General features: G+C 34.8%; 1 protein-coding gene across 1 annotated transcript; it reads left to right on the top strand.

Moving 5' to 3' along the window:
- The first annotated feature begins 8,980 nt into the window (after positions 1-8,980).
- On the top strand, positions 8,981-11,850 carry LOC127543145 (serine--tRNA ligase, cytoplasmic-like). The gene is made up of 2 exons (XM_051969165.1): positions 8,981-8,985; positions 11,091-11,850. The coding sequence occupies exons 1-2, from the start codon at positions 8,981-8,983 to the stop codon at positions 11,848-11,850; spliced, it is 765 nt and encodes a 254-aa protein (XP_051825125.1).
- The last annotated feature ends 10,191 nt before the right edge of the window (positions 11,851-22,041 follow it).

Here is a 22,041-nt window from a genome sequence, read left to right as displayed (position 1 = left end):
AAGTTTATCAAGCATAAGAACTTGTATGTGTCTTATTTTTAAAACCCTTTGGGAAAGACATCAACTGCAACAACTGGGGCATGCTGGAAGAAGGATAGAATTAGACTCCATAAGTCATTGGATTTAGTCACTGAGTGGTGTCATTTAGAATAGGAAATCATTACATGTCCTTAATAAGTATAAAGTTGATTATGGTGTCCTTCCGCCTCTATGATATAATTCCTCTATTTCCCTGATTTGTTTTGATAAGTTAGAACATAAATTTCATGAAGTTTCTTCAGGAATATTAGGGGATCTATAGGAAATTCAATTATAAGAAGAGTTATTGATGATCAGTTTGAATAGCAAAAATATGGTATACTTGAAGTCAGGAAGACCTCGCTTAATATCCCACTCAAATATGCTGTATGACCCCGGATAAGACTCTTTACTTTGGGGAGGGTCTTAAATCTGTAAAATAAGAAGATTGGGCACAATGACCTTTAAGGTCCCTTGCAACTCTAAAGCTATGTTCCTATGAATAGCCTGTATGAATACTAATGAAAACTCCCTCATATTACAGAAGATGAAATCAGGCTTCCCAAAGATCTTAGAATATTCCACCTCAAATTGGATGGAATTACTTATGTTTCAGTTTTTCTATGACATGATTCTAAGGAACAATAAAGACCAAAGTAGTCAAAGGGTGATACTCAAACACCATCACCCATGGGATACCTGCCTTTGAAATCCAACTTTGACCCATTCCTCATCTTTAGAACACTCCTGGGAATAGGAAGAATTTCTCATGAGATCATTTCTTGAACTTAGATTTCTGCTTGAAAACGCAAGAACAAACATATCCTAAACATGTTTGGGGATTATTCAAACTCAAGTCTTTGCTCCTCTGAAGTACCTGTCAAAGATGTACAAATAGACTAGTTCTACGGGTTGCCCATTCACCTGCCTATGAAATTCTAGTCGATTGACTTTTTCTTCATGCAGTTGGTTTGAAACCCTACGAAGGTTATATAAATGTATTATTCTCTCTATTTTACAAATGAAAAAAAATGAAGCTCATAGAAATAAAACAGTTACCCAGCATTGCATGGCTAGTACTTAATAGAGCCAAGATCCATCAACAAGTATCGAGTGCTTCCTACATTCCACGTTGCCTCCCACCATGCTTAAATTTTTTTATTAAATTCATTTTATTAAAATGTTTCTCCTGATAATCATTTGAAAATTTCACAATTCAGGACTTAGCTACTCTAATCAATTCAACGAACCAAAACAATTCCAAAGGACTCAGGATGAAAAGATGCCGTCTGCCTCCAAAAAGGGAACTGAAGAATTCTGAAGGAAGATTGAGGCATCTTTTTTTTTCATTTACTTTCTTTTTTGCTTTGCAGCGTAGCTAATCAATGTTTTGCATCACTTCACATGTAGACGATATCATATTGCTTGCCTTCTCAATGGCTGGGGGAAGGGGCAGAGGGAGGAAGAGAATTGGAAGCTCAAATTTATTTAAATGAATGTTCCAATAAAATATAATGATTAAAAATAGATATTTCCACAACTCACAGGTGGATCCTGGGATGTCATAAAACCAGGAAATCGCTGCCTCTGACTATAAGTTTTGACTAATCACTATCAAGTAATAGTAATAACGAATGTTTACATGACACTCGAAAGTTCACCAAGCACTTCAAATACATCATCTCATTTTAGGCTCACAATAGCCCTATAAAAGTATGTACTGTATCTATTATCATTACACCCATTTTTGAGAGGAAAAAACTAAGTCATAGAATGGAAGACTTATCTGTAATCATATACCTAAGTGAGAGTTAGAAGCAGGATTTGAATCAGGATTTTTTCTCCAAATCCATTTGATTCAGTTTAACCCTCTCATTGTGCTGACTGGGAAAATGAAATTAAGAGAGATGACAAGATCTGTCCAGGATGAAACAAGGATTAAGTTTCAAAGGCAGAATTTTAATTTAGCACTTGAGACCCTTCCTTCCCCCAGTCTTAATACTCTTTTCAGCTTAAGTCTTGGTTCTTGGATCTTACCATCGCCATCTCCAAAGAAATCGTTTCCTCTACAACGTGGTAGATTTGTGATTCAGTTCTTGGCCATAGAGTCGGTTGCTTTCTAGAATTAAACACCTACGTCTGGAGGGGATTAGACCTGTGACCACTTTGCTGGAGAGAGCAGCAGGGGCTAAAGAATGATGGGACACAGTATTGTGGTACAAGGCACAAGTATCAGCTCTGGGGTTGTGATTTAAACTCCACCTATGACATCTACTCCATCTTAGGTAAGTCAGATAATGGATCTCAGTTTCTTCAGATGACATTTTCATAGTCATGCTGCTCCAAAAAAAAGTCAACTAAAAGGAATGGGTTAAATAGCCTTGGGAGACCCTTTCAGTTTTAGATCTAGGTCCTCTCTGGGCTTCAGCTTCCTCCTCTGGAAAATGAGAGGATTCAACTGGAAAACTTGGAAATACCATCCAGATTCATGTGGCCTTGAAAAGTCACAGCTCCCTGAGCCTCAGTTAGGATTAGCCTTTCAGCAGTCCCTTTTAATTAAGAGGGAAACAAAGAGATCTTAAAGAAGGGAAAGGGGCCTGTATGTGCAAGAATGTTTGTGGCATACCCTGGCATGTGTTCTATCAATAAAAAGTTATTTAAAAAAATATAGTCAATAAATAGTAGCTAAAAAAAAAAAGAATGTTTGTGACAGCCCTCTTTGTAGTGGCCAGAAACTAGAAACTGAGTAAATGCCCCTCAATTGGAGAATGGCTGAATAAATTGTGATATATGAATATTATGGAATATTATTGTTCAGTAAAAAAATGACCATCAGGATGATTTCAGAAAGGCCTGGAGAGACTTACAGGAACTGATGCTGAATGAAGTGAGTAGAACCAGGAGATCATTGCACAAAGCAACAACAATACTGTATGATGATCAATTCTGATGGACGTGGCTCTCTTCAGCAATGAGCTGAACCAAATCAGTTTCAATAGAGCAGTAATGAACTGAACCAGCTACACCCAGGGAAAGAACTCTGGGAGATGACTAGGAACCACTACATAGAATTCCCAATCCCTCTCTTTTTGTCTGTCTGCATTTTTTATTTCCTTCACAGGCTAATTGTACACTATTTCAAAGTCCTACTCTTTTGTGCAGCAAAATAATGGTTTGGACATGTATACATATATTGTATTTAACTTAAACCTTAACATATTTAGCATGTGTTGGTCAATCTACCATCTGGAGGAGGGGATGGGGGGAAGGAGGGGAAAAGTTGCAACAAAAGGATTTGCAACTGTCAATGCTGAAAAATTACCCATGCATATAGCTTGTAAATAAAAAGCTATAATACTAATAATAATAAGAAGAAAATAAATAAAATGAAAAATAAATAAATAAAAAACAAATAAGAGGGAAAGAGTGGACTAGCTGACCTCTGAAATCTATGACCAATGTGTGATCCTGAGCAAATCACTCTCCCTGGCCCTCAGTTTCCTTCTCTGGGAAATTAAGAAGTTGGACTCAAAGGCTTCTGAGATCTCTTCCAGGTCTACATCTAGAATTCTACTGAATGTATTCCCACAACAACCTTCCTCCCACTCCTCAAATGGCAGGACCATATGGATGCCTTCTAAGCAGGGACAGGAAGAATTCACATTTTGGTAACGTCAATGGTTTGAACCTGTCTGTGCAATTTGCATTCATTTTTCAAAGAATCCCTCAATATCATGCTCACCCAGTTTCAAGAGAATTCTCACTTCTTTCTTTTTTAATTTTGGAGGCAAAATGGACTAAGTGACTTGACCAGGGTCACACAGCTAGTAAGTATTTATTTGAACTCGGATCCTCTTGACTCAGGGGCAGTACTCTAGCCACTGTGCCACTTAGCTGCCCTTTTCATATCTTTTTTTTAACTCAGTGCTCGTAAAGCAACAACTGCATGAAAGGTAGTATAAATCTTTTATACTTAACTTTTACAGTGAGGGAAACTAAGGCTCAGGGAAGGAAAGCATCATGAGAAAGGTCATGAAGCAAATTCAAACCCAAGTTAATTGACTCCAGGCCTTTTCTTCTTTCCACTAAACCAGTCCTCCTCTCTTTAATCTCTTTCTTGAACAAAACCTTTCTTTAATAATAGCTTTTTATTTTCAAAATCTATGCAAAGATAGTTTTCAACATTCAACCTTGCAAAATCTTGTGTTCCAAATTTTTTCTCCCTCCCTCCCCCAGCCTGCAAGTAATCCAAAATATGTTAAACATGTGCAAGTCTTCTATACATATTTCCACAATTATCTTGCTGCAAAAGAAAAATCAGATCAAGAAGGAAAGAAAATGAATAAGAAAACAAAATGCAAGCAAATAACAACAAAAAGAATAACAATGCTATGTTGTGATCCACATTCAGTCCCCCCAGTTCTCTCTGGATGCAAATGGCTCTCTCTATAACCAGTCTATTAGAACTGGTTTCAATCATCTTATTGTTGAAGAGAGCCACATCCATCACAGTTGATCATCCTATAATCTTGTTTTTGCTGTGTACCATGATCTCCTAGTTCTGCTCACTTCACTCAGCATCAGTTCCTGTAAGTCTCTCCAGATCTCTCTGAAATCATTCTGCCAAGTATTTCTTATAGAACAATAATATTCCATAACATTCCATAACTTATTCAGCCATTCTCCAACTGATGGGCATCCATTCAGTTTTCAGTTCCTTGCCACAACAAAAAGGGCTGCCATAAACATTTTTGTACATGTGGGTCCTTTTCCCTCCTTTAAGATCTCTTTGGGATATAAGCACAGTAGAGACACTGCTGGGTCAAAGGGTATGCACATTTGTCCCCCTCCAACATTTGTCATTATCTTTTCCTGTCATCTTAGTCAAGCTGAGAGGTGTGAAGTGGTACCTCAGAGTTATCTAATTTACATTTTTCTAATCTATAAAGATTTAGAGCAGTTTTTTTCATATGACTCATAATTTAATGTTTGATAAACCCAAAGACTTCAACTTCTGGGATAAGAATTCACTATTTGACAAAAATTGTTGGGAAACTGAAAAAATAGTATGGCAGAAACTAGGCATTGATTAACATTTTAATTTCTTCATCTGAAAATTGTCCATATCCTTTGACCATTTATCAATTGAAGAAAGACTTCTATTCTTAAAAATTTGAGTCTATTTTCTCTATATTTTAGAAATGAGACCTTTATCAGAATCCGTGGATGTAAATTTTTTTTCCAGTTTTCTGCTTCCCTTCTAATCTTGTCTGCCACTGGTTTTGTTTGTACAATTAAAAAAAATATGATCAAAATTATTCATTTTGCATTCATAATGTTCTCTAGTTCTTCTTTGGCCATAAATTCCTTCCTTCGCCACAGATCTGAGAGATAGACTATCCCTTGTTCTCCTAATTTGCTTTTAGTAACCTTTTATATCTAAATTATGAATCCATTTCTACCTTATCTTGGTATAGGGTATTAAGTGTTAGTCAATGCCTGGTTTCTGCCATACTATTTTTCATTTTTCCCAGAAATTTTTTACCTTTTGTTCTCCAGATGAATTTTGTTATTTTTTTCTAACTCTAAAGAGATTTCTCGGAAGTTTCGTATGGCATTGAATAAGTAGATTAATTGAAACAGAATTGTCATTTTTATTGTATTTGCCAAGAGCACTTGATATTCTTCCAATTGTTTAGATCTAATATTATTTGTGTGGAAGTATTCCAAGTAATTTCAAGGTATCCTTAGATCTCCATGAGTTCCAAGCATTGTCATTTTCATTCTACTTAGCGCCAACAAAACGTACAGTATGAATGATTATAAAAATATATTTTAGCTAACACCCACAGTGAGAGCAGCAAAATATCTGTTGGGAGAACACAGATCAAATAAACTAAGAGCTTGTTTCTCAAGAACTTCAGAAATATTCTGTCTTCTCATGTAGCCTAGATGTAGTTTGTCATTTGTCTTCATAAATATAGAGACACTTCCTTCTAGAGTGAAAGGGACCTTGGAGACCATCTCATCCAACCCCTTCACGGATGGGGAAACTGAAGCCCAGAGTAGAGGGAAATGACTTACCCAATCAGATCATGACTACTACCTCTACTCTTTTACATAAAAATTCTACTCTTGATCTTTATTTTATCTTTGTGTGTATTTCTCATTTTTGTATCATTTCCTGAAAGGAACATATTGTTATATTCAACTTTTTAATTTACTATCTGGTTCCATTTTATGGCTGAATTTATCAAATTCACACCTATAATTACTTGTTAATTTTCCTCCTTCCTATTTTTCTCTCCATCCTTCACATCCCATCCCTATCCCTCCTGATTGCTCTACTTCTACTGGCTGCCTTGCCTTCCTGTTATTTAATCTGCCTTCTCCAAGGAAGTTTACCCTTAGTCATAACCTCAGCTCTTTTTTACAAAATATGGTATTCCAAGACCTACAGTTCTTCAAAATAATAGCTGCTTGGTTTTATGTAATTCTTATCATAGCCCCATGATACTTAGATTGATTTTGTTAATTCCTTTAAAACTAAAATTGAACAAAGGCAATTATTTTCTTCCTTAGGTTTTTGGTTCTCTATTTCAAGTTGGTTGTTCTGAGAGGGGAATGGTGAAGTCGCTGATTATTATAGTTTTGCTATCTTTTTTCACTTGTAATTCATTTAGCTTTTTCTTTAAAAAAATGGGTATATTATAGCATTTAGTGCATATGGGTTTAGTATTGATATTGTATTTATCATTTGTGATATTGTATTTATCATAATGTGGTTTCCCTGTTTTTTTTTCTTTTAGTTAAATCTGTTAGCTTTAACTTTGTAAAAAATTCATTACTTTATGCATCAGCTAAAGCATGATAAATTCTACTCCAGTCATTTATTTTTACTCTAGGTATATCATTCATTTTTAAATGTGTATCTTGTGAACAACATATTATCAAATTAGGGGTTTTTTTTCTGTTTTATTTTATTTAATTAATATTTTCCCCAGTTACATTCAAAGCAAAATTTTTTTACATTTGTTTGGAAACTTTTCAAGTTCTAGGTTCTCTCTCTTATCAACATCTACAATTAAGATACCACATGTGAAGTTATGCAAAACATTTCCATAAAAGTCAAGATCTGCTACCCTACCTGAAAATAAATCATCAAAAAAACCCTCAAGAAAAATTAAATTAATAGGGAGAGACGGAGAGAGAGACATATTGAATCTCTTCCTTTCTCAATCCTTTGTTCACATGTCTTAAGATTCTGCAAGTTTCAGGTAGGGTTCCTGAAATTCCTTTGAATAGACATGACTTCTTTTTTACTTCTTTTTTCATCCTTTATGAGTGATGGACTAAGGAAGAACAGGGCTTTTAAAAGTCAAACCTTATTAAAGCTTATAATTTGACAGAACCTTTTATTGTTTCTCTTCTATATTGTCTGGTGCATTTTCCCCCCTTTTTCCCTGAATTTAAATTTAAATTTCGTTCTTTTCCAATTTCCTCTTTGGATGAAGCTGTAGGATATGTTGCTAATGTTTTGTATGTGTGTGTAAACAGTGAAAAAGTATGCTTACAAATTACATTCCACCCCATGAACTGTTCAGATCTGATCAAAAGTCCTTTGCGGTTAGAATTCTATACCTACAAAAGACATTAAACAGTTGTTCTTTTTTACAAAAGTCTTTGGATATTATATCATCGGTGCATAGGTTTAGTATTGATATTACTTCATTGTCTATGACGCCTTTTATACCAACATGTAGTTTCCTTCTTTATCTTTTTAAATTAAATATATTTTTGCTTTGACTTTGAGATTATACTTTTTTTTAAAAAAATGTCTCTTTTTTTACTTCAGATGAAGTAATAGTAAATTCTGCTTCAGCCCTTTACCTTTACTTTCTGTGTGTCTCTCTGCTTAAAGCATGTTTCTTGTAAATAACTTATTGTAAGATTCTGGATTTTGCTCTTAAATCATATTTTCTAACTTCCTTTCAAGCTCTCTTAGGCTGAACCAGTGCTTTACCTTGGTTTTTACCACTCAAAGTTTACTTTAAAATATTATTTTTAATTATTTTTGATTGTGATGGGGAGGACAGCCAGATAATTTTCTGCCTGGTTCTGCCATCTTCTCAGGATCCTTCCCCTGTGAACTTTATTATTATTATTATTTTTTTTTTTTTAGCTGAGGTAATTGGGATTAAGTGACAACCAGGAAGTGTTAGTGTCTGAGACCAGATTTGCGCTCACGTTCTCCTGACTTCAGGGCTGGTGCTCTATCCACTGCGCCATCTAGTGGCCCTTAAAATATTTTGCTTAGTATTTCAATAATTGGTTTCCTTGGTAATACTATATTTTGTACCTTTTGAAACACTATTTTGAGTGGGGATTCATACAGCTTTTACCGGACTACCCAATAAAAAAAATTAACTCCCCTGACTTTGTGCAAGTAAAATTAACCCCATTTTACAAAGAAAGTTAAGCTCATAGTAAAGTACTATCCCAAGATACTGCCCAAAATCAGCCAGACAGGAAAGAAGGAAAGCTGGATTGCCTACCTATGTCCAGAGCTCCTTCCTCTAAATCCCACTGACTCTCTGCTACGTTGACCAAGCAGATGAACAGGTTACTAAAATGATTTTTGTGTCCTCAAAAAAAAAAAAAAAAGAGCAAGCTTCACAGCTAAAAGGACTTTTGTAATGTTCCTGTTTTCTTGTTAGAATAGTAACAAATCCACAGGAAAATGTAATGCAATAATACTCTTTGAATCTGCAGAAGATAAAACTTCTCGTCTTTGGGGGCAGTGGTTCAATAACAAGAACTGGGACAATTCCAAGCAAGCCCAGAAGATAGGTCCACGGAGACCATGAGGGACTCTTTGCACAAAGCTCTTTGGCAAAAATATATGAAGGAGGAATAAATGGCATTTTGAAAATGGTATGCCACCAAAATGGACTTGCATAGCATGGGGTGATAAATCTAAAGCTGGAAAGTACTTAAGAGGTTAATCTAGTCTGACCACATTTTACAAAAGAGGAAGCTGATGTACAAGGATGGGAAGTGATCTGCCTAAGCCATGAGAAGGATCTTAGTTCTTTAGCTCTAAAAGGAGACTCAAAGCCTATCAAGTCCAACCCTCTTATTTTACAGAGGAGGAAAGTGAGGTCCAGGGAGAGGAAAAGACTTGCCCAAAGTCATACATAAGATCCTAAATTTAGAGCTTGTTGGGGTCTCAAAGGCCATCTAGTTCAATGCCCTTCTCCACCATCCATAATTTCAAATAGAGGATCCCAGAAGTTATGTGACTTGCCCCAGTCTCATTGTTAGTAAGTTACAAAGGCAGGATTTAACCCAGATTCTGATTTTTTTTCCTTATCAATGAGTTTCTTGTTGTATAAGTCTAGTCTTAGAATCTCTGAGTCAAAGAGTATGCACATTTTAATTGTTTGCATAATTCCAATTGTTATCCAAATTTTTTTTTAAGATTGTACAATTGATTTATCCCTCACTTCAGGAACATGACAGGAGGGCCTATATTGATTCACAGCGCCACCAAAAATGCATTAGTGTGGCTAGCTTCCCATAATCCCTCTGACATTAACAGTTCTTACCTTTAGCCCTTTTTGCAAATTTGTTGGGTGTGAGAGGAAATCTCAAAGTTTCTTTGATTTGCATTTCTCTTATTAGTGATTTAGGGCTTTCTTCTGTATGGTCGTTAATAGTTTTCAATTCTTTTGAGAATTTTTTGTTCACAGCCTTTGAACACTTAAATATTGGAGATTGGCTTTTGATTTTAGATATCTATACATATTTACATATATTTATATTTTCTGTCTTTAGATTTTAAATATCAAATCCTTATCTGAGAAATTTGATAAAGATTTTTCCCCCATTCAATCACTCTCCTTCTTAAAATAGATACATTAATTTTATTTGTTCAGAAGTTTTTCAGTTTCATGTAATCAAAGTTATTGATTTCATTTTTGTGTCTCCATGCCTTGTTTTGGATAAGGATCTATCTCCTACCCCTACCTGTTAAAGTCATAGAATTTGCTTCTCTTCTAAATTTTTATGGTACAATGTTTAAAATTAGTCACATATCCATTTGGTTTTTTTTTTCATTTAATTTTATTTTACAATTTTTTAAATTTTCTCTCCCTCTACCCCTACCTCCCCCAATTGAGAATGGAAGAAATAAAATATAAAATATTTTCATGCATATGAAGTCACACAAAACGTTTCCACATTCACCATATATTGGGGGGGGGGGACAAGAAATAGAAAGAAAAAAATTGCTTCTACCTACATTGAGTCCATCAATTCTATATCATGAGTCCTTTAGAATTATGGTAGATCACTGTATTGATCAGAATTGCTAAGTCTTTCATAATTCACTATGTTTCCAATATTGCTGTTACTGTGTAAATTGTTTTCCTGGTTCTTCTCACCTTACTTTGCATCACCATTCAAGTCTTCCCAGACTTTTCTAAAATCATCTCATTCATCATTTTTTACAACATAAGAGTATTCTCATTCATGACTCGTTAAGCCATTCTTCAATTGATGGCATCCCCTCAGTTTCCTATTCTTTGCCACCACAAACTTTGCCATGTATTTTTGTACATATGAATCATTTTCCTTTTTTTTTTAATCTCCTTAGATATAGACCTACTATTCCTGGTTCAAAGGGTAGGTATAGTTTTATAGCTCTGGGGCTTTAGTTTCAAATTGTTCTCCAAAATAGTTGATCTAATTCACAGTTCCACTTAAAAATGGATCTATTTTCTCACATCCCTTCCAGCATTTATCAGTTTCCTTTTCTGTCATTTTAGCCAATCTCTGTTTTGGCTAAAAATCCTAAGGGTCTTCCCCTTCTAGATTGATGTGTATTAACTAGATAAGAGACCATTCTCTGCCTTAATCACTGATTGGACATTGCCTCAGTCGAAATGAGACCTGTCAGAAACCTTAACTTACCTATTGCATCCAGGGCCAAGTCCACTTACCCGGCTCTATATCTTTCCCAGCAGACCCAGATGGCTCTGGAGGAGAAAGTAAGGCTGGTTGTGAGAAAGAAATACTCACGTGGACCTGGTAGTGATGGTGGACGGCTTTGAAGGTGAAAAAGGAACAGTGGTGGCTGGAAGCCGGGGCTACTTCCTGAAGGGAGTCCTTGTGTTCTTGGAGCAGGCCCTCATCCAGCTTGCCCTTCAAACCCTTGCCTGCAGGGGCTATACCCCCATCTACACCCCTTTCTTCATGAGAAAAGAGATGATGCAAGAAGTAGCACAGCTCAGCCAGTTTGATGAGGAATTATACAAGGTGACTGGCAAAGGCAGTGAAAAATCTGATGATAATTTAGGGTTAGAGTCGGGAGTTGCTGCCCTGCACCCAGATGAATGGCTTCGACCAGAGGACTTGCCCATCAAGTATGCTGGCTTCTCTACCTGCTTCAGCCAGGAGGTGGGTCTTGACACCCGTGGCATCTTCCCGGTCCATCAATTTGAGAAGATCGAGCAATTTGTCTATGCCTCACCACATGACAACAAATCATGGGAGATGTTTGATGAGATGATCAGCACTGCTGAGGAGTTCCATCAGGCCTTGGGCATCCCTTATCATATTGTGAATATTGTCTCAGGCTCTTTGAACCATGCTGCTAGTAAGAAGCTTGACCTGGAGGCCTGGTTCCCTGGCTCAGGAGCCTTCCGTGAATTAGTATCCTGCTCCAATTGCACAGAGTATCAGGCCCGTCGGCTCCACATCCGCTATGGGCAGACTAAGAAGATGATGGATAAGATGGAATTTGACCTTGCACAGCCCTCTCTCACTTAGATCCAATTCATTTATGTGTAAGGCCATCACCTCTCTGATGTCATGGTCTTCCTTGAGAACAAAGAACAAACAACAAAAGTCAATCTGATGGGTATGAAGTGACACATCAGAGCTGTTGTAATTTGTACCTCTCTAATTACTAGTAATTTGGAGTGTTTTTTCATCATTAAGGATAGTTTAATCTTTTTCTCTGAAAACTGTCTTTAAATATCCTTTGACCATTTGTCAAGTATGGAATAGTTCTTATCCTCATATTTGATTCCATTTTCTATATATTTGAGAAATGAGACATTTATTGGGAAAAAAAAAACTCACTACAAAATTTTCCTCCAGTTTGCTTCCCTTCTGATTTTGGCTATACTTGGTATTATTTGAACAAAAACTTCTTAATTTTATGCAACCAAAATTATTTATTTTACTTCCCATGAACTTCACTACCTCGTTTGGTGATAAACTCTTCCCTTATCCTTATAACTTCTTCTCAGTTCCCCCAATTTGTTTATGATATCAACCATTTATGTCTAAATCATGTATCTATTTGGAACTTAATTCTCTATGTAGCATGAGATGTCATTTCGTGCCTACCTTCTGAGAGACTAGTTTTCAATTTTTCAAGCAGTTTTCGTCAAATAGCAAGTTCTTCCCCCAAAACTGGGATTTATCAAACACTAGGTTACTATGCTCATGCTCATCAACTACTCTATTCTTATTCACTACCAAATTGTTTTAATGATTACAGTTTTGCAGTATGGTTCTGAGATCTGGCATGGGCAAGCCACATTCTTTTGCATGTTTTCCCCATTAATTCCCTTGATATTCTTGACCTTGTGTTCCTCCTTATAAAAAACATACTGTTGGATTCTGGTTTCTAATCCTTCCATTATCCTCTTCTGATTTATAAGTGACTTTATCCCATTCCCATTCAGTTATGATTGCTAACCATTATATTTCCTCCATCCTATTCTCTCATAGTTATCATTTTCTTTTCAACCTTGTCCCTCTTCAAACAGCTGTGTCCCTTCTGAATACTGCCTTCCTTAATTCACCTTCTCTATTAATCCCATCCCATCCCTTTTATTTTCACTCTTTCCCCCCTACTTTCCTTGTGGTAAAATGAATTTCAATATGCAACAGTGCGAGTGTATATTCTTTCCTCCTTGAACTAGTTCAAATGAAAGTCCCTACTCTCTTCCCCACAATACTCCCGTCCAACAAATACTCTTTCCTACATTCCTAATTTATGTAAGATAATTTTTCCCATTCCTTCTCTCCTTTCCCTTACCTGCCAATATATCCTTCCCATTCTTCTTTTGAGATTATCCCAACATAACAGACTCACATCCACATCTCCTATCTAAATAGATTCCCTTTAACTTCCCTAGAGACCATAAAGTTCTTAGGTGTTACATGTATCTTCTTCCCATATAGGATTATTAAAAATTTAAGCTCTTATTCCCTTATGATTTTTTCACTCATGTTTACTTTGTTATACTTTTCTTGAGAATTGTCTTTGAATGCCACATTTTCTATTTGGCTCTAGTCTTTTCATCAGGAATATTTGAAAGTCCCTCTATTTTGTTAAATATTCTCTTTTCCTCCTGTAGGATCATGATGAGTTTGTTGGGTAGGTTATTCTTGGTGTAATTTTTGACTTTTTTGACTTCTAGAAATATCACATTCTAAAACCTTCACTCCTCTTTAATGGCAACTATTAAATCTTATGTGTTCCTGACTCTGGCTCCATGGTATCTGAATTATTTTTTCAGGATACTTGCAATATTTTGTGTTTGATCTAAAAGCTCTGGGTTTTGGATACAATATTCCTGGGCATTTTCATTTTGGAATTTCTTTCAGTAAGTGATTGGTGGAGTCTTTCAGGTTCTACTTTGCCCTCTACTTTTATCTAAGACTTGGGGAAATTTTCCTTTATAATTTCTTGAAATATGATGTCTGGGTTCTTTTTTGTTCATAGTTGTCAAGTAGTCCAGTCAGTATTAAATTATTTCTCCTGGACCCATTTTCTAGGCCAATAGTGGTTGTTTTTTTTTTTTTGGGGGGGGGGTGGAGTGGGGTTTGCAAACTCATTTTTTCCCTGTTTTTCCCAGTTTTTTACTGTTCAAAAACTGTTTCTTGATGTTTCCTTAAGCCATTAGCTCCCACTTTGAACAATTCTAATTTTAAATGAGTTACTGTGTTCAATGAAATTTTGCACTGGTTTTAACTATGCAGACAATTTGGATTTTTAAAGAATTTTTTTTCAATATTTTGGTGTCTCTTTTATTATGCTATTAGTTGTCTTTTCATGATTGTCTTACATTACATGTCTTCTTTGCCCAATTTTTCCTCTGCCACTCGTATTTGATTTTTAAAATTAATTTTGTTTTATTTTAAATTTCATTACCTCTTTTAAAAATCCTTGTTGGGCTTGTGTTAAATACACATTTTTTGAGGCTTTGTTTGTATATGTTTTCAAGTTATTGTCTTTTTCTGCGTTTGTGTCTTGAACTTCCCTGTCACCATGATGGTTTTTATAGTCATGTTCTTTTTTGATTTTGTTGTTTGCTCATTTTTCTCGTTGATGTCTTGACTTCAGACTTTACGTTAAAATCAGCTTCTCACCTTTAGGGGAAATGACTTGCCTAACTAAGCTTCTATCTTTTATCTTTTTCTGCTACTTCCAAAGTTCAGTCTGGAGGCCTGTTCTTGGTGCTTCCAACATGGTGGCATTTTAGAAGAGGTCGGTTCACTGCCCTCTTGGTCTCCTTTTCTGCTCCTTATATACAGGTGGAGCCCCTGCTTCCTCACAACTGTGACCATTTCACTCCATCCTGGAACTCTGATCCAGAACTGGGTAACTGATGACAGAGGTATTAGACGATATTTATTCCTGCTCCCAGTACTAGTATGAGAGGTCCCTGGGATCTCTTTCTCTTCAGGTATTCACTCCACGTACAATACCTGGATCCTAGACTTCTCCTTGATGTTACTGCCATTTCTGTGACCTATGCTACTCCCTCTGCTGCACTGTGTTCTGGGCTAGCCCTTACCCCAATGTCTGCAGACCTAAATTCCTAAACTTGCCTGGATTAGAAAAATGATTCATTGTGACTGCTTGCCTTTCCTGCTCCAAGTTTCATTTGATGAATTTTCTAGGTCATTGTGGAACAGGTTTTGAGAAAGTTGAGAACAAAATTTGACTCCTCAGTATCATCTTGTCTTTCACCTCACATATCCATTTTAAATGCATTGTAGCCTATGAAGCATATGTTAGCTTAAGCCTAATTTCTGCCAGACTGTTGTCTGTTCGTAGTCGTAGGCAGTTTTTTCCTAAATAATTTATATTTTTTGGTTTATCAAACCTAGGGCAATTGAGTTCCATTGTTTCTGATTTTCTCTTGTCTAGTCTGCCAGACTTTTTTTTTTAAACCAATACCAATTGATTTTGATGTGTACTGATTTAAAATGTAATTTGAGATCAGAAAATACTATTCTTCCTTTATCTCTACTTCTTTTCATTACATCCTTATCTTCCAGATCTTGTTTCCCAAAGTCAATTTTGCTATTATTCCATCAAGTGCTATAAAACATCCTTCAGATAGTTTGATTTGATAGCTTAAAAATTATAAATTAGGTTTGGAAGTATTGTCATTTTTATTATATCAACATGGCCTAGTCATGAGCACTAAATATTTTTTCCAGCTATTTAAATTTTTCTTTATTTCTTTAAGGAATATTTTGTAATTGGATTTATATAAGCATTTTGTGTGCTTTGGTGGATTGTTCTCCAAATATTTTATTTCCATTTGTTGTTATTATATAATAATACCTTTGATTTTGTGGGGTTAGTTTGCAGCTTGTGATTCTGCTGAAGATATCAATTGTCTCAATTAGCATTTTAGCTAATTACATAAGATTTTCTAAAAATACTATGCTCATTAACAAATAAAGATAATTTTATCTCCTCTTTGCTTATCTTTATGCCTTTAATTTCTTCCTTGTGTCTTGTTTTTGTTAGCACTTCTGGAACTTTTATCAAATAATGGCGGTGACCTTGATTTATGTCTACATTTATTGGGAAGGCTTCTAGGGTAACCCCACTTAATATGATGCTTGATTCTGATTTTAGATACTTTCTATGATATTAACAAGATCCGTGCCTATAGTGTCTAGGATTTTAGGATAAATGAGTGTTATACTTTAGCAAAGTTTTTTTTTTTCTGCATCTATTGAGATAATCATGAAAATTTGAATGTTTCTTTTTAATGTAATTGTTAATTTTTTCTTAGTGGTGAACAATTGTCACATCTGATATAAATCCAACTTAATCATAATGAATGATTTCTTAGATTAATTCATGTAATCTGACAGAATTTCATTGAAAAATTTTAACCAACATGCATTAATTACCTTGTGCTCTTTCTGTGCTTTATGGTTCTTAGTTTACTATATTTGTCCCCTATTTCAGAAAAAAAAAATTTAACAAGCTATAAATAAGCTTCCTAAGAAAACAGCATCAGTACAAAATAAACCCACATAAGTCATCAGCATTCTTATATATCACTAACAAAACCCAACAGAGTTACAAAGAGAAATTCCATTTAAAGTAACTACTGATTGTATAAAATATTTTGGAATCTATCTGCCAAGAGAAAATCAGAAACTTTATAAGCAAAACTATAAAACACTTTCCACACAAATCAAGTCTGATCTAACTAACTGTAAAAATATTAAATGCTCTTGGATTGGGTGAGCAAATATAATAAAGATGATAATACTACCTAAACTAATCTTTATTTAGCGTTATACCAATCAGACTCCCAAAAAACTACTTTGATGACCTAGAAAAAATAACAACAAAGTTCAAATGGAAAAAGAAAAGGTCAAGAATTTCAAGGGAATTAATGAAAAAAAAATAAATGAAGGTGGCCTAGCTGTACCAGATATAAAATTATATTATAAAGCAGCAGTTACCAAAACCATCTGGTACTGGCTAAGAAATAGACTAGTTGATCAATGGAATAGGTTAGGTTCAAAGGACAAAACAGCCAATAACTTTAATAATATAGTGTTTGACAAACCTAAAGGTCCCAGTTTCTGGGATAAGAACGCATTATTTGACAAAAATTGCTGGGAAAATTGGAAATTAGTATGGCAGAAACTAGGCATGGCTCCACACTTAACACCATACACCAAGATAAGGTCAAAATGAATTCATGACCTAGGCATGAAGAATGAGATTATAAATAAATTGGAAGAACATAGGATAGTTTACCTCTCAGACCTGAAGAAGAAGGAGGAATTTATGACTAAAGAAGAACTAGAGATCACTATTGATCACAAAATAGAAAATTTTGATTATATCAAATTGAAAAGTTTTTGTACAAACAAAACAAATGCAGACAAGATTAGAAGGGAAACAATAAACTGGGAAAACATTTTTACTGTCAAAGGTTCTGATAAAGGCCTCATTTCCAAAATATATAGAGAATTGACTCTAATTTATAAGAAATCAAGCCATTCTCCAATTGATAAATGGTCAAAGGATATGAACAGACAATTCTCAGATGAAAAAATTAAAACTATTTATAGACAGATGAAAATATGCTCCAAATCATTATTAATCAGAGAAATGCAAATTAAGACAATTCTGAGATACCACTACACACCTGTCACATTGGCTAGAATGACAGGGAAAGATAATGCGGAATGTTGGAGGGGATGTGGGAAAACAGGGACACTGATACATTGTTGGTGGAATTGTGAATACATCCAGCCATTCTGGAGAGCAATTTGGAACTATGCTCAAAAAGTTATCAGGCTGTGCATACCCTTTGATCCAGCAGTGTTTCTACTGGGCTTATACCCCAAAGAGATACTAAAGAAGGGAAAGGGACCTGTATGTGCCAAAATGTTTGTGGCAGCCCTGTTTGTAGTGTCTAGAAGCTGGAAAATGAATGGATGCCCATCAATTGGAGAATGGTTGAGTAAATTGTGGTATATGAACATTATGGAATATTATTGTTCTATAAGAAATGACCAGCAGGATGAATACAGAGAGGCTTGGAGAGATTTACATGAACTGATGCTAAGTGAAATGAGCAGAACCAGAAGATCATTATATACCTCAATAACGATACTGTTTGAGGATGTATTCTGATGGAAGTGGATCTCTTAGATAAAGAGAAAATCTAACTCAGTTTTAATTGATCAATGATGGACAGAAGCAGCTACACCCAAAGAAAGGACACTGGGAAATCAATATAAACTGTTTGCATTTTTGTTTTTCTTCCCGGGGATAAACCAATTTCATCAATGACTAAAGATGCAAAAATTCTAAATAAAATACCAGGTAGGAGACTACAATATTATATCACAAATATTATACAAAGTGACCAAGTAGGATTAATATCAGGAATGCAAGAATGATTTAACATAAAGAAAACTTAACATAAGGTTATTTTTACCTTCTGAATCCAATTCTCCCTGTACAACAAGAGAACTGTTCGGTTCTGCACACGTATATTGTACCTAGGATATACTGTGACATATTTAACATGTAAAGGACTACTTGCCATCTGGGGGAGGGGGTGGAGGGAGGGAAGGGAAAAATTGGAACAGAAGAGAGTGCAAGGGATAATGCTGTAAAAAAATTACCCTGGCATGGGTTCTGTCAATAAAAAGTTATTTAAAAAAAAGAAAAAGAAAAAGAAAAAGAAAACAGCATCAGCACTAGATGGATTTACAAGTGAATTCTATCAAACATTTTAAAAATCAACTAATTCCAATATTAAATAATTTGGAACAATAGGCAAAGAGGGAGGCTTATCAAACTCTTTTTATGAGACAAATATGGTATTGATACCTGAACCAAGAAGAGCTAAAACAGAGAAATTATAAACCAATTTCATCAATGACTAAAGATGCAAAAATTCTAAATAAAATACCAGGTAGGAGACTACAATATTATATCACAAATATTATACAAAGTGACCAAGTAGGATTAATACCAGGAATGCAAGAATGATTTAACATAAAGAAAACTTAACATAATCAATTAAATAAACAACAAAAATAATGAAAAGCATATGAAAAGATGCAGAAAAAGCTTTTGATATAAAATAAAGCACTCATTCCTATTTAAAAACTCCTGAAAGTATAGGTACAAATGCATTTTTCTTTAAGTCTATAAGAAGAATCTACCTCAAACCAGCAATAAGCATTATTTGTAATGGGGATAAGCTAGAAGCTTTCCCAATAACATCAGGATTTATCAGGAGTGAATAATGCCCTTTAGCACCCACATCACTCAATGTTGTATTAGAAATGTTATCAATAGCAATAAGAAAAGGAAAAAGTGTGAAAAGAATCAGAATGGGCAATGAAGTAATAAAACTATCTCTTTTGCAGATGATATGATAATATGCTGGTAAAATGCTAGAAATTCAAGTAAAATGTTAGTTTAAGCAATAATTTTAGCAAAGTAGCAGGAAATAAAATACAATCAACATTTCTATATAACAGGATTTCTTAAACTTTTCCCACTACAACCTGAGAATTTTTATACAACACGGGGTATTGTAAGCATATAAAATAGTGTACAAACCAAACATTTGCTGATGATAAACTGCAATTTTGCAACCCTCACTTTCAGTTTTGAGACCTTATATGGGTCATGACCCACAATTTAAGAAGCCTTGCTATATACCACCAAAAAACTCTGTAAAAAGTGATAGTACGAGATACCTTATTTAAAATAACTGTAGACTATATAAAAATATCTGAGAGTATACCCGCCAAGACAAATTTTAGGAACTAGATGAACATAATTATAAAACATTTTCTATACAAATAAAGTCAAATTTGAATAATTAAATAAATATTAATTGTTCTTGGGTGGGCATAGCCAATATAATAAAAATGACAATTCTACCTACATTAACCTGCTGATTCAATGCCATTACAATTCAAATACTAAATATTAAAATGAGATTTTATTCAGCTAGAAAAAAAAATTAACAGAATTTCTTTGGAAGAACAAAATGTTAAAGGTATCAAAGGAGTAAATGGGGAAAAAAATGTAAAGGAAGGAAGTTTAGCAGTACCAGATCTTAAACTATATTATAAGGCAGTAATTATCAAAACTATCTGGTACTGGCTAAGAAATAGAAAGGTGGATCAGTAGAACAGAGTAGACATACAAAACTTTGTGTTTGATAAATGTAAAGATTTGAGCTTTGAGGATAAGAATTCACTATTTTATAAAAATTGTTAGGAAAACTGGAAAGTAATCTGGCAGAAATTAGATATAGATCAATATCTTACACCATTTACTAAGATAAAGTCAAAATGGATACGTGACAAATATAAAGAGATTATAAGAAAATTAGAAGAACCTGGAACATTATCTATCAGACTTATGAATAAAAGAAGAATTTTGAATAAACAAGAGATAGTGAGGATTGCAAATTGTAAGTAGGCATTGTAAAATGCCTGATTTTGAATACATTAAATTAAGAAGGGTTTGTACAAAATAAAACCAATGTGACCCAAGATTAGAACAAAAGAAGAAAACTGGGGAGAATATTTTATAGACAGTTTCTTGCATGAAGGTCTTATAGCTCAAATATATAGAGAATTTTGTCAAATATATAAGAGTATGAGTCATTACTCAATTTATAAATAACTAAATATAAACAGGCATTTTTAATTGAAGAAATCAAAATTATGTAAAGTCAAATAAAAAATACTCTAAATCATTATTTGTTGGAATACACAAGAGTTGTTGGAATACATGGGAGTCACCTGATAGTGGATGCTGGAGATCCAATGTAGACCTGCAGAATGGATCTCCTCTTGTGAGAGGATGATACAAGGAGACTGAGAGGCAGTTGCTGTTCTCTGACCCCCCCCCCCGACCTCTCTCTCACCCTCCTCTGACTCCTCTCTGACTCCCCACTGATTCCCCTCTGACTCCCTTCTGACCCCCCTCTGACCTTCCTCTGACTCCCCTCTGATTCCCCCTGACCCTCTTCTGACTCCCCTCTGACTGAGAGGCCATTGCATGTCTGACCTCTCTCCTCTTCCCTCTGCCTCCAATTTATCTCATTCCCAATCCGCAACACCTGTGTCAGCAAAGGCTGCCATTCAACTCCTTCAGATGTTATGATTGATAGCTGTGGAGGCTTTTGCAGAATTGACCTGCCCCTTAACAATTATTGATTAGAGAAATGCAAATTAAAATAACTTTGAGATATCATTTTATATCTATCAGGTTGGCTGAAAATTACAAATGTTGAGGGGCATGTGGAAAAAATGGGACACTAATACCCTGTTGGTGGGACTGTGAACTGATCCAACCATTTTGGAGAGCAATCTGGAATTATAACCATAGAATTATAAAACTATGTATGCTCTTTGACTCTACTCTAACATTATTAGATGTTTCCCAAAGTAATTAGGGGGAAAGGAAAAAAAATTATGTATTCTAAAATATTTATAGTAGTTCTCTTTGTAGTGGCAAAGAGCTGGAAAATGAGGGGATACCGATCAATTGGGGAATGACTGAATAAGTTGTGGCTTATGATTGTCATTGAATACTATTGTGTTATAAGAAATGACAAGCTGTTTGGTGTTAGAAAAAAAATGGAAAGCCTTGCATGAGATAATACAGCGAAATGAATAGAACCAAGAGAACATGGTACACAGTAACAGCAATATTGTTCTAAGAACAATCAACTACAAATGATTTCTGAAAGAAAATGCTATCCACCTCCAGAGGAAAAAAATGGATAAATTTATGTATGCTTTCCATTCATAAATATATATGTATGTGTGTGTTTATATTTGCAACAAATGGTGGTGTTCTCTAATGCAGAATGAGGAGGGAGGGAGGGGAAGCAGTTCAAAACTGAAAATGTAACAAAAATAAATCAAATTAAATATTTTTAAAATATAAGAAAGCAAAAAAGGACTATATTTGTTTGTTAAAAGGAGTCTGATGTTGTGCATTCCAATCATGATATAAGAATTCTTTTGTGAATCCATCAGGACCAGAAGTTCCTCCACCCTTTGGTAGTTCCTTTCCAGCTAGTTCTATTTCCTTTTCTGAGACTAGATTATTTAAGATCTCTATTTGGTCTTTTGTTAGTTTGACTATATGTTTGAAGGTATTCTTATGTTTCTTTTTGTTCT

The sequence above is a fragment of the Antechinus flavipes genome, chromosome X (assembly GCF_016432865.1).
Source record: "Antechinus flavipes isolate AdamAnt ecotype Samford, QLD, Australia chromosome X, AdamAnt_v2, whole genome shotgun sequence".
In the NCBI taxonomy this organism is placed as follows: domain Eukaryota; kingdom Metazoa; phylum Chordata; class Mammalia; order Dasyuromorphia; family Dasyuridae; genus Antechinus; species Antechinus flavipes.
Note: the sequence above shows the minus strand (reverse complement) of the source record. Positions and strands in the feature narration are given on the sequence as shown.